The 26,238-nt window shown below is 43.4% G+C and overlaps 1 protein-coding gene across 1 annotated transcript in view; it reads right to left on the bottom strand.

Annotated features, from left to right (window-relative positions):
- The window catches only part of fam222aa (family with sequence similarity 222 member Aa), a 51,997-nt gene that overhangs the window by 12,076 nt on the left and 13,683 nt on the right, over window positions 1-26,238 (bottom strand). Inside the window, exon 2 of the mRNA XM_004544543.3 lies at window positions 11,655-11,797. Coding sequence (XP_004544600.2) covers window positions 11,655-11,751 — 97 coding nt within the window. The 5' untranslated portion in view covers window positions 11,752-11,797. The remainder of the gene's footprint in view (window positions 1-11,654; window positions 11,798-26,238) is intronic.

Below are 26,238 nucleotides of genomic sequence, written 5' to 3'. Positions count from 1 at the left end.
TTTCCCCTCATAATGACAGTCCACATTAAGTAAAAGCACGTCCTCGAAATACTCAGCATATATACCGTAAACCTATATGCACTCATGTGTGCTGGGCCTCTTTTCTTCGCCTTTGCTCTTCATTTATCTGGGTTGTCTTTTTGAGGACTGGGCTGGCGGGATGCTCCTTTTCCACACTCTCGCAGCCCATTCCTGCACTAATGTACAGTCAGCCATTAATCTCACTGTAATAAATTTATTCAAATTAATAATTCATGGCAATTCAAATCCTTCACATCACAATCTCCCAGCTTGGAAAAGGTTTGACCTGTCAAGCACGGGGCAGGCTGAACAGCATTGTCCCTTGAAGGAACCCTTGACCTGTGGCTATTGTTTATCTCTTAGCAGATAGAATCAGCGTCCCTTAACTTGCTGTAAAAGGATGGGCAGGCTGGGGAAAGCCAGAGGCAGCTTCACGTCCTGAACAATACCTGCCTTGTGCTAATGGAGGTGTCATCTGGCACAAGGCTGATTAGTCAGCGATTACAGCCAGGCCTCAATTGCCGTGACAACTGCTGCAAACACAATGGGCCCTGATAGAGCCAGCTGTTTGGTCCTCTGCAATTAACCCTGCATCCCACTCGTCTCCGGCAGAGCGCTGCCTCTAACTGACTATCGGGCACACAAAGCAGGGGCTTTCGTCCAGACCCCCTGGACATAGACCCCCGCCCCTCTGCCGAGGTAGAGATGATAATAATAGAGGCGTCCTGTGGACTCAGCCGCCAGTCAATCAAAGCCTCGGTGCCCCACAGGAGCTTCCTGAGGAGAGGGAGAGAGCGGAGGAAGCTCATGTATGAGCCAGTGATCAACAGGGTAGAGCAGCCTTGCAGGGGGGCAGACATGTTGAATATGCCCTCAACCAAAGTACTAATCAATTCAAGTGCACGTGAGGGGAAAGGAAACCCTGCTGCTTGCTTGATATCAAAAAAGCATTTTTTTTTTTACAAGCACTCATCTCTCTCTGTTCATCTCAAGGTTGATTTTCTGTGCAACAACACAGGGAAGGAAAAAAAAATCCAGGCAATTATTTGTCAGGCCTCTGCTATCTATAATTGCAAAGATAAAAATCAATCACTGCAATGATTTCTCAGAGGATAGAGCTGTCTGAATTCAGCAGCTGCTTGTGTCATCACAATCATCAAACAAATGCATATTGTGAGGCAGTGGAAACAAAAATGTGCTCACCAGATAACTCTTTTCTAAATACTTCATGACTTATTGATTGGATGTTTTTTTAATACGACTTTGTTGAATCAAAATCGGTTTATTTAACGCAGCTTTTTGTTTCCAGTTGCCGTCACTTTATCAAACATCGCACACAAACTTACAAGAAAATTATTTCTCTAATCAAATTAATTTCTATGTAAATAAAAGCAGTAGCTGGACAAGATATTTCAACAGGGGATACCATACTGCACTGCATATTGGGCTTTTAACCTGCCAACATGTTTCACAAATAGCAAAGCGGATAATGAGAATGTTAAAGCAATCTGCACACTGATCCTTCACAGGCACGCAGGCATGGCACCATGTCAAAAATGGATTTAATTGTTAAAATAGATTTAAGCAAAACTTGGACAAAACTCCCACATTTAATCTTTCATTTCATTAAAGACAATCTCATCCAAGATTTAATCTATCTATTTTCCACACAAGCAGATGGAAGAAATACTAAACTGAAAGACTAATCTGGGCTTCCTCCTCACTGCAGCATGAGGTCATTTGTTTAGCCTGCAGTGAAGCGGCACACGTGTGCGGTAAATACAGTACGCTGATACAGAGATGGGGTCCACAGGTACTGGATAACAGTGAAAAGGAGCAGCAGAAAAACAGAAATGTTTTTCACTTTCTGTTCCGCATGTTGTTACACGTTTTTTAATGTTTTACATATGCGGCTAACGTGTCCAAATCAAAACTGCTAATTGGATTTCTATTATAAAGGTTTCTACCAAAGAAATGTGAAATATTATACCATCAGGACACTGTCGTGTTTACATTTTCTCATTAGAATTTATCTCCAAAGCCAGATGTTACTGAATCAGCTATGAAAATTAATTAGCTGGTTTGATGTGGCAGCCTCATGCTCCTTCTAGACAGACCTGGCTTTTATGGGCTGTAGGGGAAATTACTGAGAACTGATTGATCCTGAAGGACTCCTCTGTACACATGGCCTGCCAGCCAGACACACACACACACACACACACACACACACACACACACACAGATCCCACTAACAACTAATTCTAATATTTTACCCTCCCGATGAAACTGATGTTTTTTCTCTTTAATAACATCAATAGCAATTCATCAATAAAATCCATAAATCAGAATTAGCTTCAAGCTAACTGATTTCTTATTAAAAACCACCAAACAGGTGAATAAACACAATTTAGTCTGAAAAAAGGACAACTCTCAGCCTGAGTGTGTTGACCTCTAAAACCCACCACTCTCTGAAATAATAGCGTTGCCCTCTGACCCATAAAAAAACATTGACTCTCCCTCTGCATGTCTTTGGATCTTTTTTTCACCGCTTTCTCTTGTTTCTCCCCATCCTTTTCATTTCTTTGTGCTCCTCTCACGCTTCATCCCCCTCTCTGTCTTTTCATCCTCCTCTCCGTCTCCTCTGTCTCTTCATCCCCCTCTCAGTCTCTTCTGTCTCCCTCTCTGAGTAAGTGAGTTTCATCTGGGGTGCTTGCCGGGCGAAATCACCTCAGGGCGAACACTTTATTATCTGTAGTCAAAGCGTCACCACAAATACCATTCTACACACACAAGTGTCACTTTCCATTTGTCTGCACTCTGGCTGCATTAGCAGAGCCTTGCCAGCCCAGAGCCTCATCTCAAACGCACCCAGTAGAAGAAAACTAACAGCGTGGGAAAGCACTCGCCCTGCATTCCTGCCCCATTAACACCACTGGCAGCACCAGAGCAGACCTGCTGCCTCTCAAAGGAATTAAGACATTATTATCAACACTGACCTTTCTGAAATATCTTACAATATGACAAGCTATTTAGGCAGGAGCCTTAGAGTCTAGGGGAAGATATCTTAATGTGCATGAAAGGGAACTAAGCAGATGAGCCTCCCTTTAATTCCGGAGATCACTGCACATGTTAATTACTAATGATCTAGCTGAGAGTCTGGTCAACACAACACCAGTGGGTAGTTTAGTCCTCTTTGAGCCACAAAGGAATGCAGGCCGGCAGCAGCCGTGTCAGGCCTTTTGTAGGACACCCGTGCACCAAACAAACAGAAAAACTGGGGCAACATGTTTACCTCACACTACACGCTGAATTTCATAAACAACAACAACAACAACAAAATTAATTTAAAAAAAAAAAACACCCAAACAAAAAGAACAAGCTCCGTGTTTGTTCCCATGACAGCCAACACCAAAAAAAAAGAAAAAGAAAAGGCATTTCAATGGAAAAATAACCGTCCTGAATATTTCACACTGTGAAGAGAGCTGCTCACAGCCACAGCGTCATTTCAGGAACAAGTTTCACCAGGCTCTTTCCATTTGCAATAATTTATGGGGCTGGATGGGCAACATAATAGATTAATGGAAAAAATAACTATATTCATCGCAAAAATTGCTTTCTGTTTAATAATCAAGGCCTGCCAAAGGGCTTAGTTGAGTGCACAGTTCTGTATAGAAGCAGGTTCTGTGATGAGCCAGCCCTCAGGCCTGCCTGGGCCACCCTCATTGTGCATACAGCATGGTCTAGAAAGCAGAGCTTTATCAGCAAATACCCCGAGTCAGCACAAGCAGCGGGGTGGTTATGTGCTGCGACTGGCACACCAGCCGATATTGTCATGTGCGATTAGGCCTGTGCTCATGAGCCTGTGAACTCATTCCTATGGCATCAAAGTCAACTTCACCTCCTACTCTCCTCCATTTACATCCATTCCTCTCTGCTGCCCTCTCCTCCTTCCTTCCCCAGGTTCTTCCCATTTTACATTCAGCCCTGCCGCTTCACAGCGTACCTTCAGTGAACCTTGTGAAAAGCTGTGCTCTGCTGAAAACAGAGCACAGCACTCCAGCCAAAAGGGTCATCCACAAGTTAGAGCCAGCCAGAGCAACAAAGGAGCAGACGGCTCCAGTTGTTTTGTTTTGTCTTGGTACACCTCTCCAGATGACAAGGCTGATAGAGAGGAACAAAGCACAGCTCACGGAAGACAGAAAGACAAACTATGAGGCCCGTTATGGGGAGACATCAGGAAGAGGAAACAGAGATTAAACCATTCAGCGATGAGCCAGAGAGCAATGCGGGACACAGAGCCAAGAAAAAAACCCAACAAGCTAAAAACCTGACCTGAAAGATTTATGTCAGGCCCTCCTTGTTCTGTCTTTAAGAGAATATGCCACGCTGTGACACCATTTTCTCAAAGGGCTACATGTACAGCAAAGAGCCAGCAGCATTCAGAGTCATGCACAAACACAAATGGACACAGCAACAACACACACACAGTTTTGGAGTAAAAAAGAAAAACCCAGAGGTAAAGATCGTAAGCACATAAGCACAAGAAAAGGAACCAGTGCACAGAGCAGAGGAGACGGGGAGGTAAGGGAGAGAGAGCGGGAGAGAGATGGAGAGATGAAGGAAGGCTGGAGGGGCCTGGGCAGGCCTGTCAAACTGGAGGAAGTGCTGGTGCGCAGGCCTGCAGGTAAATGGAAGAAGAAAGGCGCCTGCAGGCTGCCTGAGGCAAGCCTGGGCCCTTCTGTTCTATCATTTAGGAGACAAGTCCTCCACTGATTCCCAATTAATATTTAACACTGCACAGACAACAAGGCAGTACACATGCCGAGGAGAGGAGAGGAGAGGAGAGGAGAGGAGAGGAGAGGAGAGGAGAGGAGAGGAGAGGAGAGAACCATTGAAAGGACATGCATAAATGAGAACGTTGTCAAAAAGATTAATCAAAATTTGTAAAAGATTTAATGTCAGTGGAGTTTTTGAAGGAAGGATTTTATAGATGCAGTGTTCTATAATGTTAACCATCGCTTAAAGCTGAATGTTTTAATGTTTATTTTTCATCAATAAGGCTCCATCTTATCCAACTATGGGTCTGTGGTCAAACTTAAAAACTTGTTTTAAGTATTAAAGTTCAGTTCAACGGAATTCAGTATGCTTTATTGGCATGAATGATGCACAACTGTGTCAAGGAACCCCGTCACCAAAGCGACAAAATTAGTTTATATAGTTTATGTGGTAAGTTAGATCGATGACACCTTAAAGTTAACAGAGAAAATGAGATACAAATGCATTACAAGAACATTGTGAGTAGATCGTCACCCACTATCTTGCTGGCGAGATTCACCAAGCAGTCTGAGTGCAAGTGAAAGCACCATTAGATGATGTAACAGGTAGTGTAGAAGCAACATACTGACTGCTGTATGGTCTTCGCAGACCCATGGCTCTTATTCATTATTATTTAATAGATTCATTTTTATTGCATAAAAAGAAGTGACTATAGGCCACTACAAACTATTACTGATATCAAATTTGAGTTGTATTCTTGCAAGTAAATGTTTTGTTTCTTACTCAATGCACTCCTCTAAATGAAACCTGTATATTTGTATCACTGGCACCATCTGGTCACTGCCATGATCAATTTCCTGAGAAGCCACTTTCATTTGAAGACCAATCTGACAATCTGAGTTTGCAGATTGTCCTTTGAATTGTGATTGGTTAGGGGAAACTGATTCTTGGGGATAGTCTCTAAAGTCTTTAAGGAACCATGGAAGAGGGTTGTAGCAAGAGGTCTAGGATAAAACCTTAGGGTCAGACCATGGCGTCAAATCTTTAACTATGTAAGTAAATATTCAAATATGAAGATCCTAAAATGACAAAAATGGGCTTCATTAGAATGAGTAAACAGCAGACTGCAGTTAAATGTCCCAGTGGAGCAATGATTTGATTATTGTGCTGTGGTCAGTTTGCACTCCCATGCTCTCTCTGCCAAAACCTCTGCACTGCTTAGGCAGAATGAAAAACCAAAGGCAGGAGTGGTATTAAAAGTGCATTTCTGGTTCAAACCAAAACTACACACTGCTAATGGCTCTCTAATTTCAAATTGCTCACACATGACTTCTTGTGCATTTTCTAATCATGTTTACACCCTTCAAAGAACTTGTGCAATAACATACTGATCAATAAGTACTCTGTGAATCTCAATAATAGCTATGAGGTTAAAATGCGTTGGCTAATTCACTTAAAACTAAATGCTGGTGAATCCTCCAAAGAGGACTACTTTTATGCAAAATATTGCCAGTTTAGTAGAATTTAAGAAGGTAAATAATAATATCTTGATTTAAACTTTCAAATCTGCTGTAGTATTTTCATTTGGATGAAGCAACTAGACAGAAATAGAGCAATTAATGGCTTGAAGTTTGGTTAAAAAATAACTCAAACTTTTCTTCCAACTCGCACACTTTTAAAGTCCAATTACTGGACCAAAATTCCGTTTTTATTTTAAGTTTTGTTAAGACGTCCATGCTCAAAAACAAAATATCCTGCCAGGAGTGTGCCAAACCTCCTGAACGCCTCTCACAGCCAGGCTGTGCTGGGTTTAGCTTTATGAAGACACGATCATTTCCTGTGGGACAGCTAGAGCCTGCAGACACTCTCTGTACCCTCGCTCAGATCGTCCAACCCACCCCCACTTTCTGGCAGGCGAAGACAGAGGGTGTCGCTGCCTTGCACCTGGGACGCCCAAATGCCAGCTCGGAGGCTTTGGAACAAGGAACCTGTTTTTGAACCCAAGTCCTGCTGCGACCAAAACTACACCAGAGTCCCTTTTCCTCAAGCTCACCTCTCAAGGCAATAAGATTGCTTCACCCCCTGTGTTCACAGCAGAAGGCAGAGGGCAGAGGGAAGGCATGGCTCTGCTGGATGTCACCATCCGGAAATGATTCTCTGTGTGCCAGCAATCAGACGCCAACACGACAGAAGAGGCTGTGGTATGCATGAGGTAAGATATGTACAACTAATATCATATGGCCGTCTCTCTGAAATAAACTGCGACTCAAAATTCTCCGCTTTTCACAATCTAGCAATATTACAGAAGTGCAAATTACACAATCAGTGCAGCTATGCAAAGCCAGCGATTCCTCAAAATGAAACTGCATAAATAGGAATCGTGGATGAGTTATGGAGGAAGACGTGGATAGCTGTCAATCACCTTGCACTGTAAAAAACACCTCGTGACCTCTGCTTCCTTGCTGCAGACAGTGGAATAATGACAGTCTCTGTGGACCCTCTGTGGAATTCCAAATGGGAGTTAGAAATGAGGTAGTTCAATCAGCGGGAAAAGGTCAAGTGCATGCAGATTTGCTCTCCCTTGCAGTCTCCATTCCTTTTTTCCCAGTTTCGCTTTACACCCTCCAGCCCCCGCCACCTCCAGGGTACTGAGGCAATCAGGGTAAAGGCTGTTATTTCTGCTGCCGCAAGTGACCACGTTTAAATATTCAACTAAAAAAGTCCCTTCCCTCCCCTTTCTTGCCAACTCCCCCTTTTCCCCCTTGGATAGTAGTTGTTGAAGTATTGTGGTGCAATTTGATACGGCCAGCTAATTCCACTGTTATGTCTCGTACTGCCTCAGACAAGTGTGGAGGAGAGGTGGCAGCAGGTCATTACCTGAGCATATTTCCCTCCCAATGGCAATGTGGCTTAGGAAGAGAAGCAGCTAAAAGCAAAGAAAAATAATGGCTTTGGCAGCTCTGCCTGCAAAAGCATGGGGCTATTAGGAAAACTACAATCCCCAGGTGTACCTCTATGTCATGTCCTAAGGCTGTATGTGACAAGGCCAGGTTGTCTCTGTCGATCAAGCTGGAAGAGGGCCGAACCTGGCCTGACATAGCATGAACCTGGGATACCAAGCCTTCTGGGAATTTTTCATCTACACCTGGCTGATTGGCACCCCCGGGCCTCCTGGGTGGTGTCACACAGGGTTATGGTTGCAGGTGTGCTTGTGTAAATGTGTGTGTACACATCTCTGCTACAAGAAAAATTCTGGGCTGTACAACAGTTGATTGAAGAGTGGCTTTAGCTTTAAATAATAATTTAAAAAAGTAGCTTTATGTTTTGGACATAAGTAGAATTGCGTTCATCTTTAAAGGAAAATCATTTTTGTTTTAATTAGGCTTAGGTGCAGTGACACCAAAAGTAATTATAAATCACCATTGTGTGCTCATGAGTCGCAACCAGGCCCTGTTGAGGTTAGAGACACAAGGGAACACCCAGGTTTAGCCCAAAGTCTGATCCAATCATTGGACAAATATGGGAGTGGCAGTAAGCTGTTTTGTTAACAAGGGTACTGTAGCATTGACAGCATGTCTGCACAAAATGTGCAAATATGCACACCCATTTTGACAACTGCATCATTACAAAATGTCATGCTGGCACAAACGCAACTGCTAAGGAATGAATAAACAAATTAAAACCTGCTGAAATTTGAAAAGATATTATTTTGGAAAATAGCCAGCAGAAATACCCCCATCAACTACTCAAGTGAAGGATTCTGGACCTGTTATTCTCTAGCTGACATGCGACAGAGTAATTGCTGTCTGGGCAAGAGGGGAGGCAGGGTAGTGGTGGGGGCTGCTGGGCCTCCTGTCCAGCCATCTCAGTGTTCACTGGACTGGTCCGCCTCCCGTTCCCCTCCGAGAGCGGGGCTTTAACGCTCACCCGTGTTCCCTGGACCTTCCGGACCACATCGAAGGATGATCAAGGAAAGGAATGGGTGGAGAGGGAGGTCACCACCGGCTGAGGGTGGCCAGGGTCAGTGGCATCCATTCACCCCTCTCCCCCTGCAGGGCCTTTCTCTCTCATCTGCCTGGATGGGTGCCCTCTCTGTGGGGCACAACACGATGAGAGGTCCTGGCTCCGCTGCCATCTCTGCCTTTCATGTCTCCATATAGGGCAGTGGTAGATAGACGCGGAGGGGGAGGACGAAGGAGGGGGCAAGCTACAAATGTCACCCATAAGGGGGGATTTAATTAAAAATGACAGGGGCTGGCGCTGGAGAGTGCAGCCACATATGTGCGGAATTTGGGCGCAGTGAAAGCAAGTGCCTATGATTTATAATTCAAGTAATGCTCCGCACTCCTTTTAATTCTACGGCCAAAGAAAAAAAACTATCAAAAGGCTGCCCTGTGAGGCTAATCCAATATGATATTTTTAAGGGCAGGCGGTCAATAGCTTTTTGAAAAGCCAGCTTCTCTGTCTCCCTTTCTGCTTCTCTCTCTCTCCTCTACTTGTCTGTCTTTCCCCGTCTCTCTCTCTGCTCCTGCCTCCTTTCTCTCCCCGCTCTACAGTACCTCACCCCACCCTCCTGAGCACAGACACAGAGCGGGCTGTGATAATGGAAACATCCCGCTCTCCGCCTCCTGTTTCTCCTGCTAAGCTCTGTGCGCTTGGGGGAAATTGATTGTCTGGCGAGCCGATCTGAACGCTTCCAGCTGATGGTAGAGCCAGTTAAGTCCTTTTTTATTGAGGGTATGAGGGATTTTTAATGGGATTCAATAGGAGTCGCATCAATGAACTGTGCAGCCACTCGGCATCTGCATGCAGGGGCTTTTTCTAAAACCCTCCTCGCCCTCTTATCCCAATGCTCTGCCACCCCACCTCCACTTTCTCTGACACACACACCCACACATACACATGCAGACAGGTTTTTGTGTAAAGGAAAGCAGATGCAAATGACAGAGCTCGCCTCTACCTTCGCTGCCACGTAATCCCCCTCCTGCACTTTTACTTACTGTCCATTTCAAGGGTGTATTCTTATATTCAGCTTCCTGTTGAGAGCCCTGTCATTTTACCCACAAACCCTTTCCATTCTGGCACAAACTTGGCCACGACCAATCAGTCATGGGACCTGCTCAGCATGGTGACCTGAGTGTGCCCACTTCTGCAGCCAGACCCACTGTCTGCTTTTCTGCAGCCTTTCTAGGCCCGGACAAACAATTGCCTTATTGAGGCCAAGTGGTGCACGATGGTGGAAATCCAACACTTGCCTCCCCCTCCCTCCAGTCCAAGGACAGAAAGGAGGTTATTATGTTCAAACATCCTCATTATGAACCTCAAGTCAGTCACTGCGGTAGTCCTTCAATCAAAGGGTTTAACAGGTGGAGAAGGAGAGGGAGTGACAGGGAGAGTTAGACAGAGAGGGTCAGCGAGAGGGAGGGCAAAGGGAAAGCTGGAGACTGTTCTTTTTCTCTATTGATTTGAGTCCTGACTCCCACTGGCTGCTCTTCAATAAAGGACCTTGAGAGGAAGTGGGCTAATCCTGCAAAATTGGAAGTAGGGAATCGATTAAGAAGACTGCTGAAGACTCCTTCCATTTCTCTCCCTTCCTCTTCATCTTTACCTTCACTAATTTTATTTTCACAATTTCTCCTTCCCCCTCCCCCTTTCACTGTGCCTCTTTCTCTAAAACCTCATTAGCGATTTGTGGTTGGTTCACTAATCTAAAGAGCTAACCCTTCCAAATGCACCCAAGGCTTTGTTTATCTCTCTGTTCCTCCCTGTTTCATGCACATCTATACACCTCCATATCCACACAGACTAGAAAAAACAACAAAAAAAAGTCTGAGTACATATATTATACAGTCACCTTTTTGTTTATGATTCTTCTCTCCTCTGCATAAGGAATTTGGAAAGTGATGCTGAGCTGAAGAGTAGCTAATTGGACAGTGAGGAGCTGAAAAAGAATTTGGGCAGTGCTTCATTTCTTCGCCAATCAAGAGTTTCAAGCCTTTCACAGGGCTAGTTAAAGGCTTGATACAATGCTCCTCTGATGAAGAAGCCCAGATCCTTCTATTTCCACTAAGCCTTTGTAAGCTTGGGTAAAAACTGCAAGGTTAGTACTCCCCTGCTCTCCATCCGCCAGCCTTTTTAATCAGCTTGAGGTCGCTCGTAGCCCTGCCATGTAAACAAAGGCCAATAAAGAGTCTAGGAGTGTTAAATAAGCAGGAAAGACCTTTCCTCCACTTGTCAGACAAAAAAGGCTTATTCAAAGCTTCAGCAAAGTTAACGAGAAGTTCACCTTCCAGAGGCCTGACCGCTGCAGCTCTCTCTAATCCCAAACTGGTTAGAGCTAGTTTCGCCAGCACTCTTAGCGGTTTTCAGCCCTGGCTCATCTCTGTCCCTTTACACCATTTTGTGGGTGGACAGAGGGTGGTGCTAGGGAGCAAACAGAGCAGCTGTCACACTTTACATGCGGCCGGCACAACCAGGGCCAGACACTGTAAATGTTTACAGACCCTCAGGGTCACCCAGGGCCACTGAGGCACGTTAAACACTGTCTGTTCGGCCCTGTTGCCACGACTGCACAATCAGCACTGCTAAACAGCCTCCCTCACAATGAGTAGCCAAACAACATAGCATTCCAAGGCCTAAGTGCAAAGTGAATGAAAGTGTTTAGAATTCCTCAGAGTATTGAGAGAAAATAGTGCCAACAACAGAAACTGAAAAGTCTATTTTTTGTAACTTCTCAGTTAGGGTTAACAACAAGTTTCTGTCCTTCAGCATGAAGATCAAACACAAACGTCGTTCTCATTCCACTGCTTCAGGCAAGAATTCCTGACCTCCATCGCACCCTCTCTTTGTTAACTTACATTTCCGTCCAAGGGCTTGTGGTGGCTCCAGGGTCTTGCTGGCACACACTGGGTGCTGGGGTTGAGGGTTTTGCCTCCTCTGCAAACAGGCCAGCATGGCGAGGTGGGCACAGTACAACAGCCGGGGGAGTTCTGCGGCCAACCTAGAGTAGAAAAGGAGCAAGAGAAAGAGAAAAAGAGGAACACTGCAGTGAATTAAGCAGGATGATTCGAGGTCATGGCCGTGTCTCGTAAGGCTGCAGGAACTCACTCTGGGCTAGATGGGCTAGGTTTCTCACTCACGATTTAATTGGTAAAGCATGCCTACGGCTGCCTGCCCCTCAGCTGTGTGTTGAATGATAAACACACACCTGCATCGGGGCACCACAGTTGACACGGGTTCAGAGCACAGTCCAGGCCAGTCACTCTGCAGCTTCAAACAGCACATCCACAAAGCCATTCAACCGCATCTCCTGTCCATGAAACCATCGTCAAAACAAACACACGGGCTCACACACAAAGTAGCAATACTCAGGCACACTGAGACACATTCCTTCCAGGCCAGTGTGTACGTGGTGATTGATGGCGTTATCTATGGACAGCTAAAAAATAAATAAATAAATAAAAAATGGGAATGCTGAGAAAACAGCAGTCTGCCTGCAACAACTTAACATGCAACAGCTCTGGGGGACTGTCAGGAAAGGCCTGGGGGGGACTGAGTGGTGTCTGCATGTATGTGTAGCCGTGTGTTGAACCGTATGGTTGCATGTGTGTGTGTGAGCAAATGCGATGGGCTAGGAGGGGGAGACTGCCAACCGTACATCAGGGCTAGTGACGGCACTAATCAATCTCCCTCTAGGCTATAAATCTCCAGCTCTACACTTCCATTTTTCCCCCACAGCCACCTTCACTCAGGAACAGGGAAGCAGTTGCTGCTAGTTTCTTCTGAAAAAGCCCATCCTAGTCCTAGTGGAAAGCACAGGACACAGTTTTACATATATTATGCAGATACAGGTTATCATTCATTAGAAACTTATGAGTGTCAATGATGACTGATTACTTCTACTGGTTTTATAGGCCAGATGAAAACAGCTAAAGCAAACCGCTGAGGTTCCAGAAGTGATTTTATATGATAAGGATCGAGATTCACTTCACCATTGTTTACGCAGCAGATACCGTTCATTTCCTGGAACCACACGCTCTCGCTGTATTGAACACTTTTGCAGCCCAGTCTCACCTACAATGGATAATGGCTGTGTCTATAAAAAGGATTGTGGCCTTAATCTTAGCTCAGCCTGTGTTTGAATGTCTTGTCCAAAATGCATCAATATAAAACACTATTGTTTCCATCTGGGCTGGTCTCCTCTCATATTAAAACAAAGAACAGAGGCAAATATTTCATCTATGCTGTCAGCGCCAGCGTCTCCCGCCATGATGCGTGGCAGATTATTGAAAAATGATTTCTCATGCGCCTGTCACAGGCTTGTCCCCTGTTATTTATTTTCTCAGTGAATCACTAAATGAACATTTAGCCACCTGCCATCAGTCCATTACTTAGTTTTATAGATTATCATTTTAATATGAAAGAATGCAATTACAATGATTACAAGATCAATTAATGGCAGCAAAGCGCCGGCTCCTGTCTCATTCATTTAAAGAATAAAGCAAAACACAGACCAGCAGTGAAAATCGTCAAAAAATTAAACCAGTCATTGAAGAATCCAAACAAATCAAGCTTGTAAATGACCCAATGTTCCTGTAATATTTGACCAAAGTGAAAAACCATCATCTAAAGCAGGCTACGTTATGACAAACACTTACAAAGTCAATTTTGTAACTTTTATTGAATATCTGTGACAATGACTTCCAAATGCACAAATGCAAATTTGTGCTACGTTATCTGGCCTTAAAACAGAACATCCCCAGCACAGTTTAGGTGAAAAAGAGGAAAATTATAGACAAAATCCTTCCTCTAAGTTTGGCAGTAATTAACTTTCGATTTGTATTTACAGGTGTATTTGTATAAACTTGTGAAATTCCCCACATATATTTTACCTTTTAAAAACAGGAGATTTAAGAAGTGCATCCAAATGTTCTACAGCCATTTAGCTTTTCGAATGATTCAAGCAAAATTTGATTAGAAGTGTGAGGGTGGAAAATGCAGAAAGGAACTACGATATGCAAACACATCTAGCTGCCTGTAATTAACACTGAATGACTTCCCTGGTTTGAATAGGCAATGATCAGAAACAGGTGTTAAATGCATCCTCCCCGCCCAGAATGCAGTCTTTCACCCATAAAAAGCCTTTTAAAAAAATAAAAAAATAAAACAGTTTTAAAGAAATTACATTTGACCTCAGACCCCGAGGCTTGTATAATGCACTTAACACTCGCATGTATTTTTAAAGCATTTTAGAAGCAGCACAAAACAACTCTTTTAGCCTGTCGGTGTGAAAAGGGTGTTCACTAAAAATGCATCTCTCTAATAAATATGAGTAAACTGCATCTTTAGACTCCGAAGACTCCGAAGACTCCACTCCCTCTTCCTCTCTCACACACATTTGCAGTGAAGAGAGGGGCCACTCTCTGTCTCGCCAGGTGCTTGAGCAAAAAAAGGTCGCTTGCAGTGCCATTTCCTCTCACACACAGGCAGGCCTGGCCTAAACACACTGGCACTTTGAGCTCATTACTGGCTATTCACATAATCCTTTCTCTGTGTCCTCGCTGTGAGGATACTAATTTCACAACAAGCCCATCCTCACAGTCCATTTGTTCAAAGATAGTGGTTGAGAGAGTGGAAAGGGACACATGGTGTAGATTGAGACTAAAAGCTAGTCTTAACGGGGGATACCGCCACCGCTTTCCCCTCTCTGAAATAAAAGACAATCGTCTAACTACCCTCCATTTTTCTCCATTTGCTGCTCACCAAATGTATTCGGAGGCATTATACTTGCTGAAAGAGACCCTCTTTTTTTCAATTCAATTTCAAGAACCAATTTTCCCCTATTATTGCCGTTAAGAGAGAAGCCGAAGGTGCAAGTCTTCAGCTTGTTTGTCATGTCCCTCTTTTCCCCTCATCTCCTCCCATTAGGTTATTGTACTACTTAGCAGATGTCTATCAGTGGCAGGAAATAATCTCCAAACTAAAACCCTGTGATCCATCGTCCAGCTGCCCAAAAAAACAGCCTGTCTTCCTGAGGTCAAACCCCGTGGAGCTGCTGAAGAATGTGCGAGCACACACACTCACTGCCCCCCCCCCAAAAAAACCCACCTGCACTTCACTCACTCATCAAATCCACTCACAGGTCTCCTATTACACCAGTGCAGGGATATCTCAAAAGCCAGGATGTCTATCGGCTCTTTCTCGTTCTGCTAACGCTGCTGCAGGGTTTGCAATGGGGGCGGAAGATCAGTCCCATGAGATGAGGGAATAAGCCGGAATCAAGAGGCGGTGGGCTTGGCAGAGGGCTATTTCTTAGTTAAAAGGTTCTTAAACTGCAGAGGAGATCAGAAGAGATGGCTCCCTGCGCCCAAAGCTGTCTGCTCAGATAAGCATCCTGCCAAGTGCGGGGTGTAACAGGGTGGTCATGGATGAATGAACGGTGTGTGCGTGTGTTTTTTGAGGTATACATGTTCCAGGTGAAAGAGAGAGTGAGGCAGCTGATACCCAGGACATGTCCGTGCTAACAGGTTTTCATCTTAAAATTAAAATGTAAAACTTTTGCGGCTTTTTGCCTAACATCCAAACTACTTTACCTTTTTTTGGGGGGCACTGAAAACAGAGATTTTATTTTAATTTAAAAACTCTCAGACTGTGTTTTAGTCTGAAGTAGAGAAACGATGTTGGAGACAACATGTGCAGTTTGATTTGAGTCCTCGTCTGATTCATCACGCTGCTGTCACATTACGCTTTTCATCAGTCTTGACTACCTGCGGTTATTTTAACACGGTACATCAGGTGTTGCTGACCTTGATTTCTGTACCATCAGAAATCAAGATCAGCAATGTGCTTATCATGCTGGCTCTATGTGCCGGTGGCATGCAGTGTTCATTTTTTCAGGAGTTTATTTATGAACAAAGGTTATTTCTTTGCTGGTGCAAAAATGCTGATCTGGTTATAAATATAAATACATTAAAGTTAAAGTAGCCTCAGGGCCGGGTACTTATGGCTCTAAAAATATATCTCAAGCGGCAAAAACTATCCAAATTAAATGCATGTCCAACCTGAACTGTTGGCTTACTGTGTAATCAGATGGGTGCTGGTTTAAAATACGTTTGCATTAAATGTGAACCGCACTTCTGCAGCTGTTTGTGTTTAGACAGCATTTATCATGTGTAAACTCTTATTTACTGCTATATGAAAAGTTTATCAGTATCACAGGATTTACGCTCATATAAGCCAGTCTGCATCTCCAGCAGCAACATTCTGTATTAATACAGGGCACGCGTATCAAGACTGAAAGCTAGCATCTGGCTGTTGGGGTGATTAACAGGTTTGACTGCCATATCCAAAACCTAACTAAACTAGTCCGTGGCTCCTATAACTGTAACCGCTTTCTTGTAACAATTGATTGGAATAATTAACAATGTATTGATTGGATATCATCCCGATTCTGACAAAAAGCTGCACTGGTTACGGCCATAATGGCTCCAATCAATCACTCGAGTTCTATTTTGTCCCGTGTTTACTACACTACGCTTCAGCTGCAGCGCACTCGCTCTCACTCACTTACGTTCAGTGTAACACTTGCTGGGAAGCTTTTATTGCACTTACAGCAACATAACTTCTTGTTGTCAACTCTGCTTCTATTATTTCACTTCACCTGTGTAGAGTGAAACTGCTTCCTTCCTTCCCCGAAGAAACAGGTGAAGTCGTAAGTGATAGCCATATACAGAAGCTTATTTATCATAATTTTTTGTTCTCATTTTAATACTTTATTCCCACTGGGTTATTATTATTATGATCATTGTTTTACTAAGAAATACTGAAACAGTAAATTTATATTCTTGGATGTATCTTATTTAATTTTCTTGTATTCAGTGTGTTGCAAAATAAAGGTTTGTAGTATGATACAACATCAGCACCGCTATCTGCGAGAAGCTGATTTCATGTTTTGCCAGTGTTAGCGGGCAAAATAAACTATTTTCCAGCTCTAGTTAATGTTGCTGTTGTTACCAGTTTACAGAAAACTTCTCATCAAGCTTCTACAGTTAATCGTCTTAAGCGTCAGCAGTGAAAATTTCCCCTCCCAGCAGTGGTTCGGGAGCCTGGCAGACAGCCTCGACAATAAGCGGGGGGCGTGGCTTCAGCCTAATTGAATGGTGACCCTGCAGTCTCACTATGGGACGCCCCATGCAGTGCTTTTAACAAGCTGCTGTGTCTCCCCTCTTAATAAGCCCAAACAAGTTAATCCAATCGACACACTCAAACCCTTTCTTTTTCTTTAACAAGGCACTGCCTCTACCCCGTTAATCCCTGGCTCCCCCCTTCTCCGTCACCATACCGTCACATGAATGGAGGGAGAGTGAAAGGCTCCATTAGGGAGGACTGGCAGTAAACCCCTTTCGGCTCGGCATTTTCCACACACCAGCATTAAATTATTTGCACTCATACTGTATATTCAAACACCCACTCACTAATGCTCACATGTATCCGACAAAAAAAAAAAGGGGTCTATTTGGATGTGGCACACAATGAGAGGGTTATGTTCGCCGACCCTGATCCACATAGACAAACCAACAACAAAACCACACACAAACAAAAATTCTGAGGGGACGTTTGCCGACAGGCACGCACTCTGGGACATGAAAAAGGCATTGTTAACAAACCCTCCCAGCTCCACAAACAACAGCCACTGATTCCCTAACAATACAAGCCCCTGGATGCACTCACCCACCAGCTCTGTACAACCTCACACCAGCGCGATAAATAACCTGCACAACAAAAGGCCATTGTGTGTAAAAGCCAACAGTTTGGGCATTATTGCCATGATATACAGTGTTGGAATAACATATTGGCAGCAGAGCCTTATATATATAATGCAGCATGTCACAGTTATTGGGGCTTATACGGCCTTGTATGCCGAGCAGTCATATTTATAAGAGGTTTCCCTGCAGATGAAGGGCAACTTGGCAAAAACACTCAGCTGTTAGCTTTCCATATTCCAGTCAGCTTCAATAGCTTCGCCCATGGGATGAAGGGTGAGGAATGTCTGGCAGTCCAATAGCAGCGAGTCGTCTGTCATCTCTAATCAAAACACGCATGCCTAGACTAATGTCAAGCCTATAATAGCAATGAGGACTAATTGACTTCACAGCCAACTACTGCATCTTTGTGCTGAGCTACGTTTCATTAGTGCTAAATAACAGCCTCACGAAGCATTGAGCTGTTACGTGGCAACTAAACTCCAGTGTTTAAAAAAGAGGAAAAGAGACTGAAGTTCAGAAGATAGTAAATGTATGTCCACACAGACTAAGGAGCATTTAAACCAGTTATGAGTGGACATATTAAAAATACTCTCATTTCTCCAAATGAACTGCAATACGAGAGTAAAATCTGAAGGTGGTTCAAGTTGACTTGTCAGGCAGTGTTTCCACCAGTTTGCGCTCCTATTCTAGGAAGGTGCACTGACAGACACCTGCCTAGAGGTTGTTAATGTTTACCATTTGCTGGGTTTAATGTCAATTATTATAAGTATGAGATCTAACCAAGCCGTGCAATCTTATAATCAAGCTGTAAATTCTTCCTGATCTTGTTCTGAGAATATTACACAGCAGGCTGTAAAAGATTATTAAGACTTTTTTTAAGAATGTGTCTATTTTCCTGACTTATTTGGCAAATCCCGTTTAGTCATTTTGCATGCACATCAAGCTTCATTTGTCTTTTCAGACTGTTTTTAGCTGCGAGAACTTGTTTTGTGCCTCCCTCATAGTAATTGCTTAATAATCACACTTGATTTGGTAAGTCACATTAGTATTCGAAATACTGGTGTTGTGTCAACATCAGCACATTAATTTGCAAAAGGCAACACGCTCCCTCAAAAACCTTACCCAGTATCGTTATTATTTTCTATTTTTTAACAAAATCATCAAGGTTGTTTTATCTTAAAACATAAATATTTAACATTTCTGGATAAGAGGATCCACTAGCCTTTAAACATACATCAACTCAAAGATGAGATGTGAAACAATATAATCAACAACAGACCAAATGCTCAAAGGAAGGCATCGTTTTATAGATGGACTTTTTACCATAATTCTGACAATAATTCATGTTACAGTGTTGGACGGTATTGATCCCCCCTCACAACTTTTGTTCTTCGCTATAATGCACTCCACACTTGTCACGTTAAAGACGGTAACATTGTATTGATTGCAACACGGTATATTACACTCTTGTAGAGAGATTTATTCACTAACTGTAGGGTTGGCGGTGTGATCCCTGATCACTTGCTATAATGTGTTGTTTTTCACTTACACCTCACAGAGAAAATCTCCGGTTTCAAGAGATTTTCACTCTCATAAAAGAAAGTAACCGTCAATAAAATAACTGACATTCATCTTACATTTATTTGACTTAATACAGTGCTTGGGATGCATGCCAGTGCTTTGTATTGACTTGAATTGTTATATCACTAATCTCACTTTTCTGAAGCCTACATATTTTTTCTTGTTTCAAGAAACCTTGCTAAAGCATCTGTACTGGCAGATAATTAGACTTATTTCTAGTGGGAATTCTTCTCTAATCAAGAATTTAATTCTTATATTTAGTTATTTATTTGTTTGTTGTTGCCGCGAGCAGACCAGCTCGCATAGTTCGGCTCACTCTTTGCACCTGCAGCTGTTCCTGCACATGGAGTTCATAACATGCTCCGCTGCCTGGTAAGGTTTCGAAATAAAAAATGTCCCCACATATCCGAAACATTGTAAAGCACGGCCAATCCGAGCTAGTGAGGACAACAATGTATAGTGCGCCGCAGTACTAGGAAGCAATCAGTCTCCAGTTCTCAGAGGTATTACCTGTGCAGCTTTCGGTGGGACTTACCAAAGCATTAGTCATGTAAGGCTTAACATTACTGCTCTTTTTACACCTACAGAATGAGTGATCACCGCGGAGCTGTTACAGCAAGCCAAGCACGATGAGTATGACCTTCACATCACATGTGACAGTGAAGGGGCCTTGAGCACCGAGGGGTTAAGGACATTGTTCTTGACAGAGTCTGCCAACTTGCGAAACGGTTTTCTTTTCAACAGGCCTGAGAGCTGAGACAGTTTCTTCAGCCTCGATAAACATGAGTAAAATGTAACTGAAATATATCTAATCAACGGTTAATGTATTCAAATAATAAATCATTAAGGGAAATGTGAATATATACCAATCAGATACATTTCATTTGAACAGATTTTATTCAATTTAACATTTTACTACACAGGAACTGTAATTTTGGGCATAATTTGAGTTTAACGAATTCTGACCGTGCTTACTGATCAAACAGTAAGAGTTTGTGTTGATTGAAGGGTTTGTTTATTTTGTGTAAACAACAGTACAAACGGAATACCGTTTTAGCCTTTAGAAAAGCGTCCTTTGCACTAATAGCCGACCGGGAACCTGCCCTCATTCATTTCAACCAATGTACTCTTCCAAAATGACAGAGTCCCTGCGCTCCTGCTCAAGCCTGTGGGGGACTTTGAGCAATGAGAGTGTGGCTTAAGATTGTCAGACAAACCACAGTGGAAACACATCCTGTTCCCCGCTTATTGTCTCAGCCGTTGTTGTTTTTTGTTATATTGTTCTACAAAGCAAAAGGATCAGTTGTTGTTTCATACCACTTTCACACACAGACCCAGCTAAATGATTATCGAACAATGTAGAGGCCGACTGTAAAGTTGATCCTGAAAAACACAGGGCAACTGAAATGGATGATCTTTAATTAACTAAAGTTTAATCACACATTCAAACTGCATATCAATCCAAAACAAACAAACAGAATGCTTCTCCATGCAAAACCCAGGAAGCATGTCCAAATATAAACCAGCTCCCTCCCTGCTAACTTCAGCAATATGTGAAAAAAACAAAGATTTTTTTGGTTTTAATGCTGGGATTTCTGTTTTCCTCCATAAACCTTATTACACACTGTTTGTAAAGCATTGTTGATGTTGCAAAATTTCTTATCCCAATGTGACACAATCCTTTATTGTCCCAGACAGGTCCATTCATGGCTTAACACAACAACAATAAAACAAGGGCTCTTTTTTCCCCCCTTTCTAACCATCCTATAGTGGCTCACTTGAATATTCAAATGTTCATTGTCTTTTCTGCGTTTTGTTCATTGTTTGTTGTGCTGTCATTCCTCAGCTTGGCTCCTGAACTTCAAAGAAAGGCTTATGTCAATTTATGATGAAATGGAGTGAGCAGGCGAGAGGCAAGACGGAGAGGGAACGAGCGAGAGAGAGAACCTTCATGCAAAACGGCCCTGCCTCAGAATGTATGCTTATTAATGGGTGTTCAATAAATCAATGGAATATAATTAAATTCAAACAGTGTGATTTCTTCTCCGACTCCAAATATCACTCTCTCTGCAGGGCCTAAGGTGACCCCAATTCCCATGGTCCAAAGGACAACTCCGCTGTCTTTCACTGGAGGGTGTCACAGATCCAATACTAAGTCATGCATAACATTAGCGTGTTTTGAAGCCCACAAGGCAATCAAATAGTGCACCGTTGAAATGTTGACACTGATCTCATTTGATATATCTCAAGTGTGACAAAGCCATTTTTGCTCTGCTGGATATTAAAGACTTTAAAAGAGAGGATGACACGAGTGCTCACAGCTAGTTTGGAAAAGGAAACAGGCAGTTTTTGCCACATATTTTCTCCGTATTGCAGTTTATATCGCTGAGGCTCAGCAGTCTCTCTTTTACTCCATAATGTGTGCCATCCAGCTGTTGTCATCTTTTTCCCTCTCGAAGCTGGCCCCGACCATGCCAGCAAAGGGAATCCAATTGGACAGAGTGGGAGGTGAGTCTGCGGTTGGTAATCACCTGCTGGCTAAAGGCACAGATGGCACAAACATCAGCAAGATGTTCATGCAGCAGCGATCCAAGAAGTCTTTCTGACAGGCTGACAAACAAATACAGAAACCTGAGAAACCCACAGGAAGCTGAGGAAGCACTGCAAGCAGGTTTGATGCAGAAAGTTGGCAACCTGGGAGTAAGTGAGCAACCTGAGGTGCCAAGCACTGATCCCTGTGCTGTTTTCACAGGCAAGATGCTGATTGCAGATTGTAATGATTTAAAAATTTAGACTCTTTGCTCAACAAGAGTAGCCTAATAACGTACTGTGCTGTGAGCCGATGGCAGAGTTAGCAGCACTCATGCAGGCTGACTTCTTCTTCCTCTGTGATTTTATTTAGCAGACCAAACACTTGCATTCTGTTTCAGGTTTTAGGACTGCACTTCAACGAGAACACGACTGTAGTACATCTGTTAAGATTTCTCCCTGAGCTGCCATGACTTCTCCTGACACGCTGGAGAGAGCCCATTTAAGTTTTCACTAGGATTAACAGGCGATATATTTAACTACAACAGTTTGCACAAGCATGCAGCTATCGCTCCAATCAGGTGTAAAGCCTGTTAGCTCTTCTCTCTCAGCTCTGGATGAAGGAAGTTAGACGAAGTCATTTAGTTTATTGATGTTGCTGGCAGAGATTTTTTTTTATTTTATGGTAGTCAAGGCTCCCAACACATCAAACATATCAGAGTAAAAAGGCCCCAGAGACATCCCTCTTCTTGAAGACTCCCCAGCAGATGAGCTCCTTCTGCTCTCTGTGTTACTGCTTGGTGCCGTGGTTTGTCCTTCACAAGAGACAGGTAACACTGCCAAGACCCAGTAATTAGTGCAGATGGAGACTGTAATACTCTCTTCCCCTCCCTGCAGAAATGCCAAGGGAGGCAATCTATAAATTCCTGCATATTAATGCAATTTAAAACCACTCCAGACACCTTGCTGGAGGCATGTGATAAAAAGGGTGAAAGCCAGACTATGGCACAGAGCTGCGGATATGTCGCTGACATCAGTACCGTCTCAGCAACTTTGTGACCTAACACAAACTGGAATAGAGTCCCAATCTGTCTCCTTTCTTGGAAAAGGCTTTCCAAATCCTGACCTTAGGCCTTACAACTGGGTCTCTATCAATAATTAAATGGTAATCTAAAAACCCATTTTAGTTAGGTCATCTTTCTGCGCCATTGTCCCCGCTTCTCTTCTTCCTCCGTCTATTTTTTCCCGTCTTTCCGTAAGATCTAGTTAGAGATTCCATTAGCATGAGAAAGCAGGCTGGTAATTGTCTTCACCCTACTGAGTGATCCCTGGATAGAGGATTAGGCAGTGAGAAAGCCCCATTTCAACTTGGAGCACAGATGCTGCCCACAGCCACCCACTCCAGATTAGATTAGACTGTGGAGGGATGAAACCAACTGGTAACTTCAAGCAGCATTAAACAAAAAGCGTGGACAGGAGGTTAAAACCAAACTTTTGTTCACCTTTCAGCACCAGCTGTGGCCACCTTGTTTCCTTTTCTCTCTCTGTGTCTCTCTCTCAGTCTAGTCTTTTTCAAAATTTCTCTTTTAATCTACTAATATGCTTTTCTGTTGAAAATGGGGATTGTGGGAAAGGCAGCTTATAGTTTCTCTCTCTGATATACACAGAGTATTTAGAGCTGAATCTCCCTAAATCATCCCCCTGGGCCACCCTGTCCGTCACTAATCTGCACGCCACCACCCACTCATAAGGAGGTGTCACATTTCTGGCACTCCTCCATGGGATATAAGCACTTCAAACACCACAGCTTCTCCACTTGACCTTTCCACGGAGATGATCGATTAAGCCAGTTGGATTTATTCCATAAACAGGCAACCATTACATCAGAAAGGCGAGGAATTTACCTCTGAGGCAGAACTTAAAATCCATATAAGCTTCATGAGGATTCCAATTTTTATTGGCTTTTTCAATCCACGTCTTGGAGAACATTAATAACCACTGAGCTTTTTCGGGAGGCTGTTACCGTATCCGAACCGCAGCAGTTCTCCGGCTGTAATTATCGAAGCAAATCACAATGACAACAGAGTGAAATTCAACCGCTATCTGTACTCCATAAACCTGATGATGCAGGAAAACGATTGAGCTCGCTGCACTGCCGGGGTAGTACGAGGCGCATTATAAAACAAGGGGAAATTTAGCCCTGAAAAATTCAACGCCGCAAATGTGGCTTCCTTCTTTTAAAAACGTAACAAAAAAACAGAAAAGGAAACAAAACACAAACTGATACTTCTTTAGTTTGCTGTTTAGGAGGCTCTGCAGGGTAAACAAAGGAGTATAAGCAACAATAAAAGCTTTATTACACTCAGCAGAAACTTTATTAGGTACACCTGTGAAATCTAATGCAACAGCTCTACCATAAATTTGTCTGGAGACTCTATTATGTTGCACCCCTCACATTAACCGGGCTGAAAGCATATAAGGAACAATGTAGTCTAGCTCAGGTGTTGGGCTACATCAAAAAAGTGTAAAAGTAGACTTAAGGGTGGAGCTGCTGAACTGCATTGCATAAGACTTCATTGTCTCTAGTGAAGAAGAGCTACAACCCTGTAGCTTTCTTGTTTTTATGCTTGAATACCATTTGTATGCTTTCAGTACAGACAAGAAACAATCTGAAGTGAATCAACAGGGTGAAGACACCTAGTAAGATGAAAAGTATTTCGGTGGCAGTACGCTCGAGTTAACAAGCTCAAATTTCATTTGTGAAAGTTAAAACAGGAAATCTAAAACCGCTTTCATTTAGCCAGAAAAGCAGAGACCTCCATCGAGGAGCTGGACTCCTCCTGTTAGTGATCACAGTAGCCAGAGAGCTCTGCTTCAGCTCTGAGGGACTCCTGCTCTATGGTAATCATATCCTATTTGAATAATGAGGCAATACCACCACTCCTGCTGCCCATTCCCCCTGCATCCTTGACTGGAGTCTTTGATAGACACTAATTCTAGCTCCATCTATAAAGCTCCTCTCATGCATTTTTAATAGAATCTATTACTTTAGGATTAAATTATAAAAGACTGTCCTCCTTAAATTTTTAATAGTTTGCATAATTGGTATCAGGGCCTGAATGCGGACCATAAAAACCCAGTTTGTACAGGGCTAAGCTGCAGAACGAGTTAGACGAAAGCACAAAACACTGTTGCACAAAAAGTGCATGGCTATATGACACTATTGCATGCAAGCACACATCTGCACACACATCGCAGCGTGCATGTGAGCGAGGCTTTTACAGCTTTGGTTTCACTGTCGCTGTGAATACGATGGCGCGACCTCTGAGGGAAGGGCACAATAAGGTCAGGGACCACGAGAGATACTCTTGGCTGCTGACTCCTGAAGCAGCCTGAGGCAGGGGGAGTCACTTGAAGGAAACTGGAGACATGAACCAGGTGTCCACAGACACCTGCTGCCAAAGATGTGACCACAACACTCACCAGGGCAAACAGCAAAAACTACTTAGCAGGTTTACAACCTCCCTTTGTCCCCACAGTCACTGATAACTGTGTTCAGTCAGCGTAAATGGAAATGTATTTCCCCTCTCTGTTCCTCGTCGCAGGCAGATCAGCCACAAGTTAAATGTCATCTGCGCTCTCTCACTCTCTACATCTCTAGCTCGGCTCCTTCCAATAGCAGACAGAGCATACAGGAGAACAAATGTGTCTGAGACATCGCCTCCAAACTAAAGCCCCCTTAGAAATCTATGCACGTCACCAGTCCCCAAATTAGCACCACAGGGACACCCTCCTCACCGCCCCCGCATGCTAGCGGCAGCTCTTTGGCATATCTGTACTGGGGAAAATATTTCACACTGTATGAATTATTAAGTGAGGGGCCAGTGCTAAGCAGTGTGGAGATAGACCAGTTATTCACAGCTCTATTGGGACGGATGCGTCGGAAACCCGGGCCGCTCGCCTATCAGATCGTTTGTCACGAGCAATAGACAATTTACAATGAGAGAATTTTTCAATTTATTCGTTCTGCTGTCACTGCACTTTTCCACCTCCACTCATTCCACTCGACAACCCCCCCCCTCCTTTAGTTCCGTCTCTTCTGGTTGAGGGGGCTCCATGCCCGAACCACCCGCGCGCTTCTCAGTCTGATACTGTTGCTCACTTTGTCTTCTGCGAGGGGAAGTCTGGGAGTGTAACACATGCGTAGAAGGCACGAGGAGAGGGACTGTGCTGCTTTAATCATCTTAACTGAAGTAAAGGTGTGTTAAGGACATGCTGTGTTACCTGAGGGCTCTAGGTGATGAAGCTGATCTGTGGCTCTGTGACAGGGGAAAGAACAGGAGACTAGGGGGGAAGATGCTTGGCTGTGCCTCTTCAGAACTTTTTGAGTACTTCAGAACTTTTTTTTTGTCCCTGTGTGATAGGGGCAAAAGAAAGAGTTAACTGAACCAAACTGCAAGTCAACAGAAAAGAACCTTACAGAATGCATAGATGTGACAAATACTATGATTGGACCTGTATTGTAATAAAAGACTTAAAAAGAAAAACACATCCAGAAGGATTTTTT

Source organism: Maylandia zebra, linkage group LG12 (assembly GCF_041146795.1).
Source record: "Maylandia zebra isolate NMK-2024a linkage group LG12, Mzebra_GT3a, whole genome shotgun sequence".
Classification (NCBI taxonomy): domain Eukaryota; kingdom Metazoa; phylum Chordata; class Actinopteri; order Cichliformes; family Cichlidae; genus Maylandia; species Maylandia zebra.
Note: the sequence above shows the minus strand (reverse complement) of the source record. Positions and strands in the feature narration are given on the sequence as shown.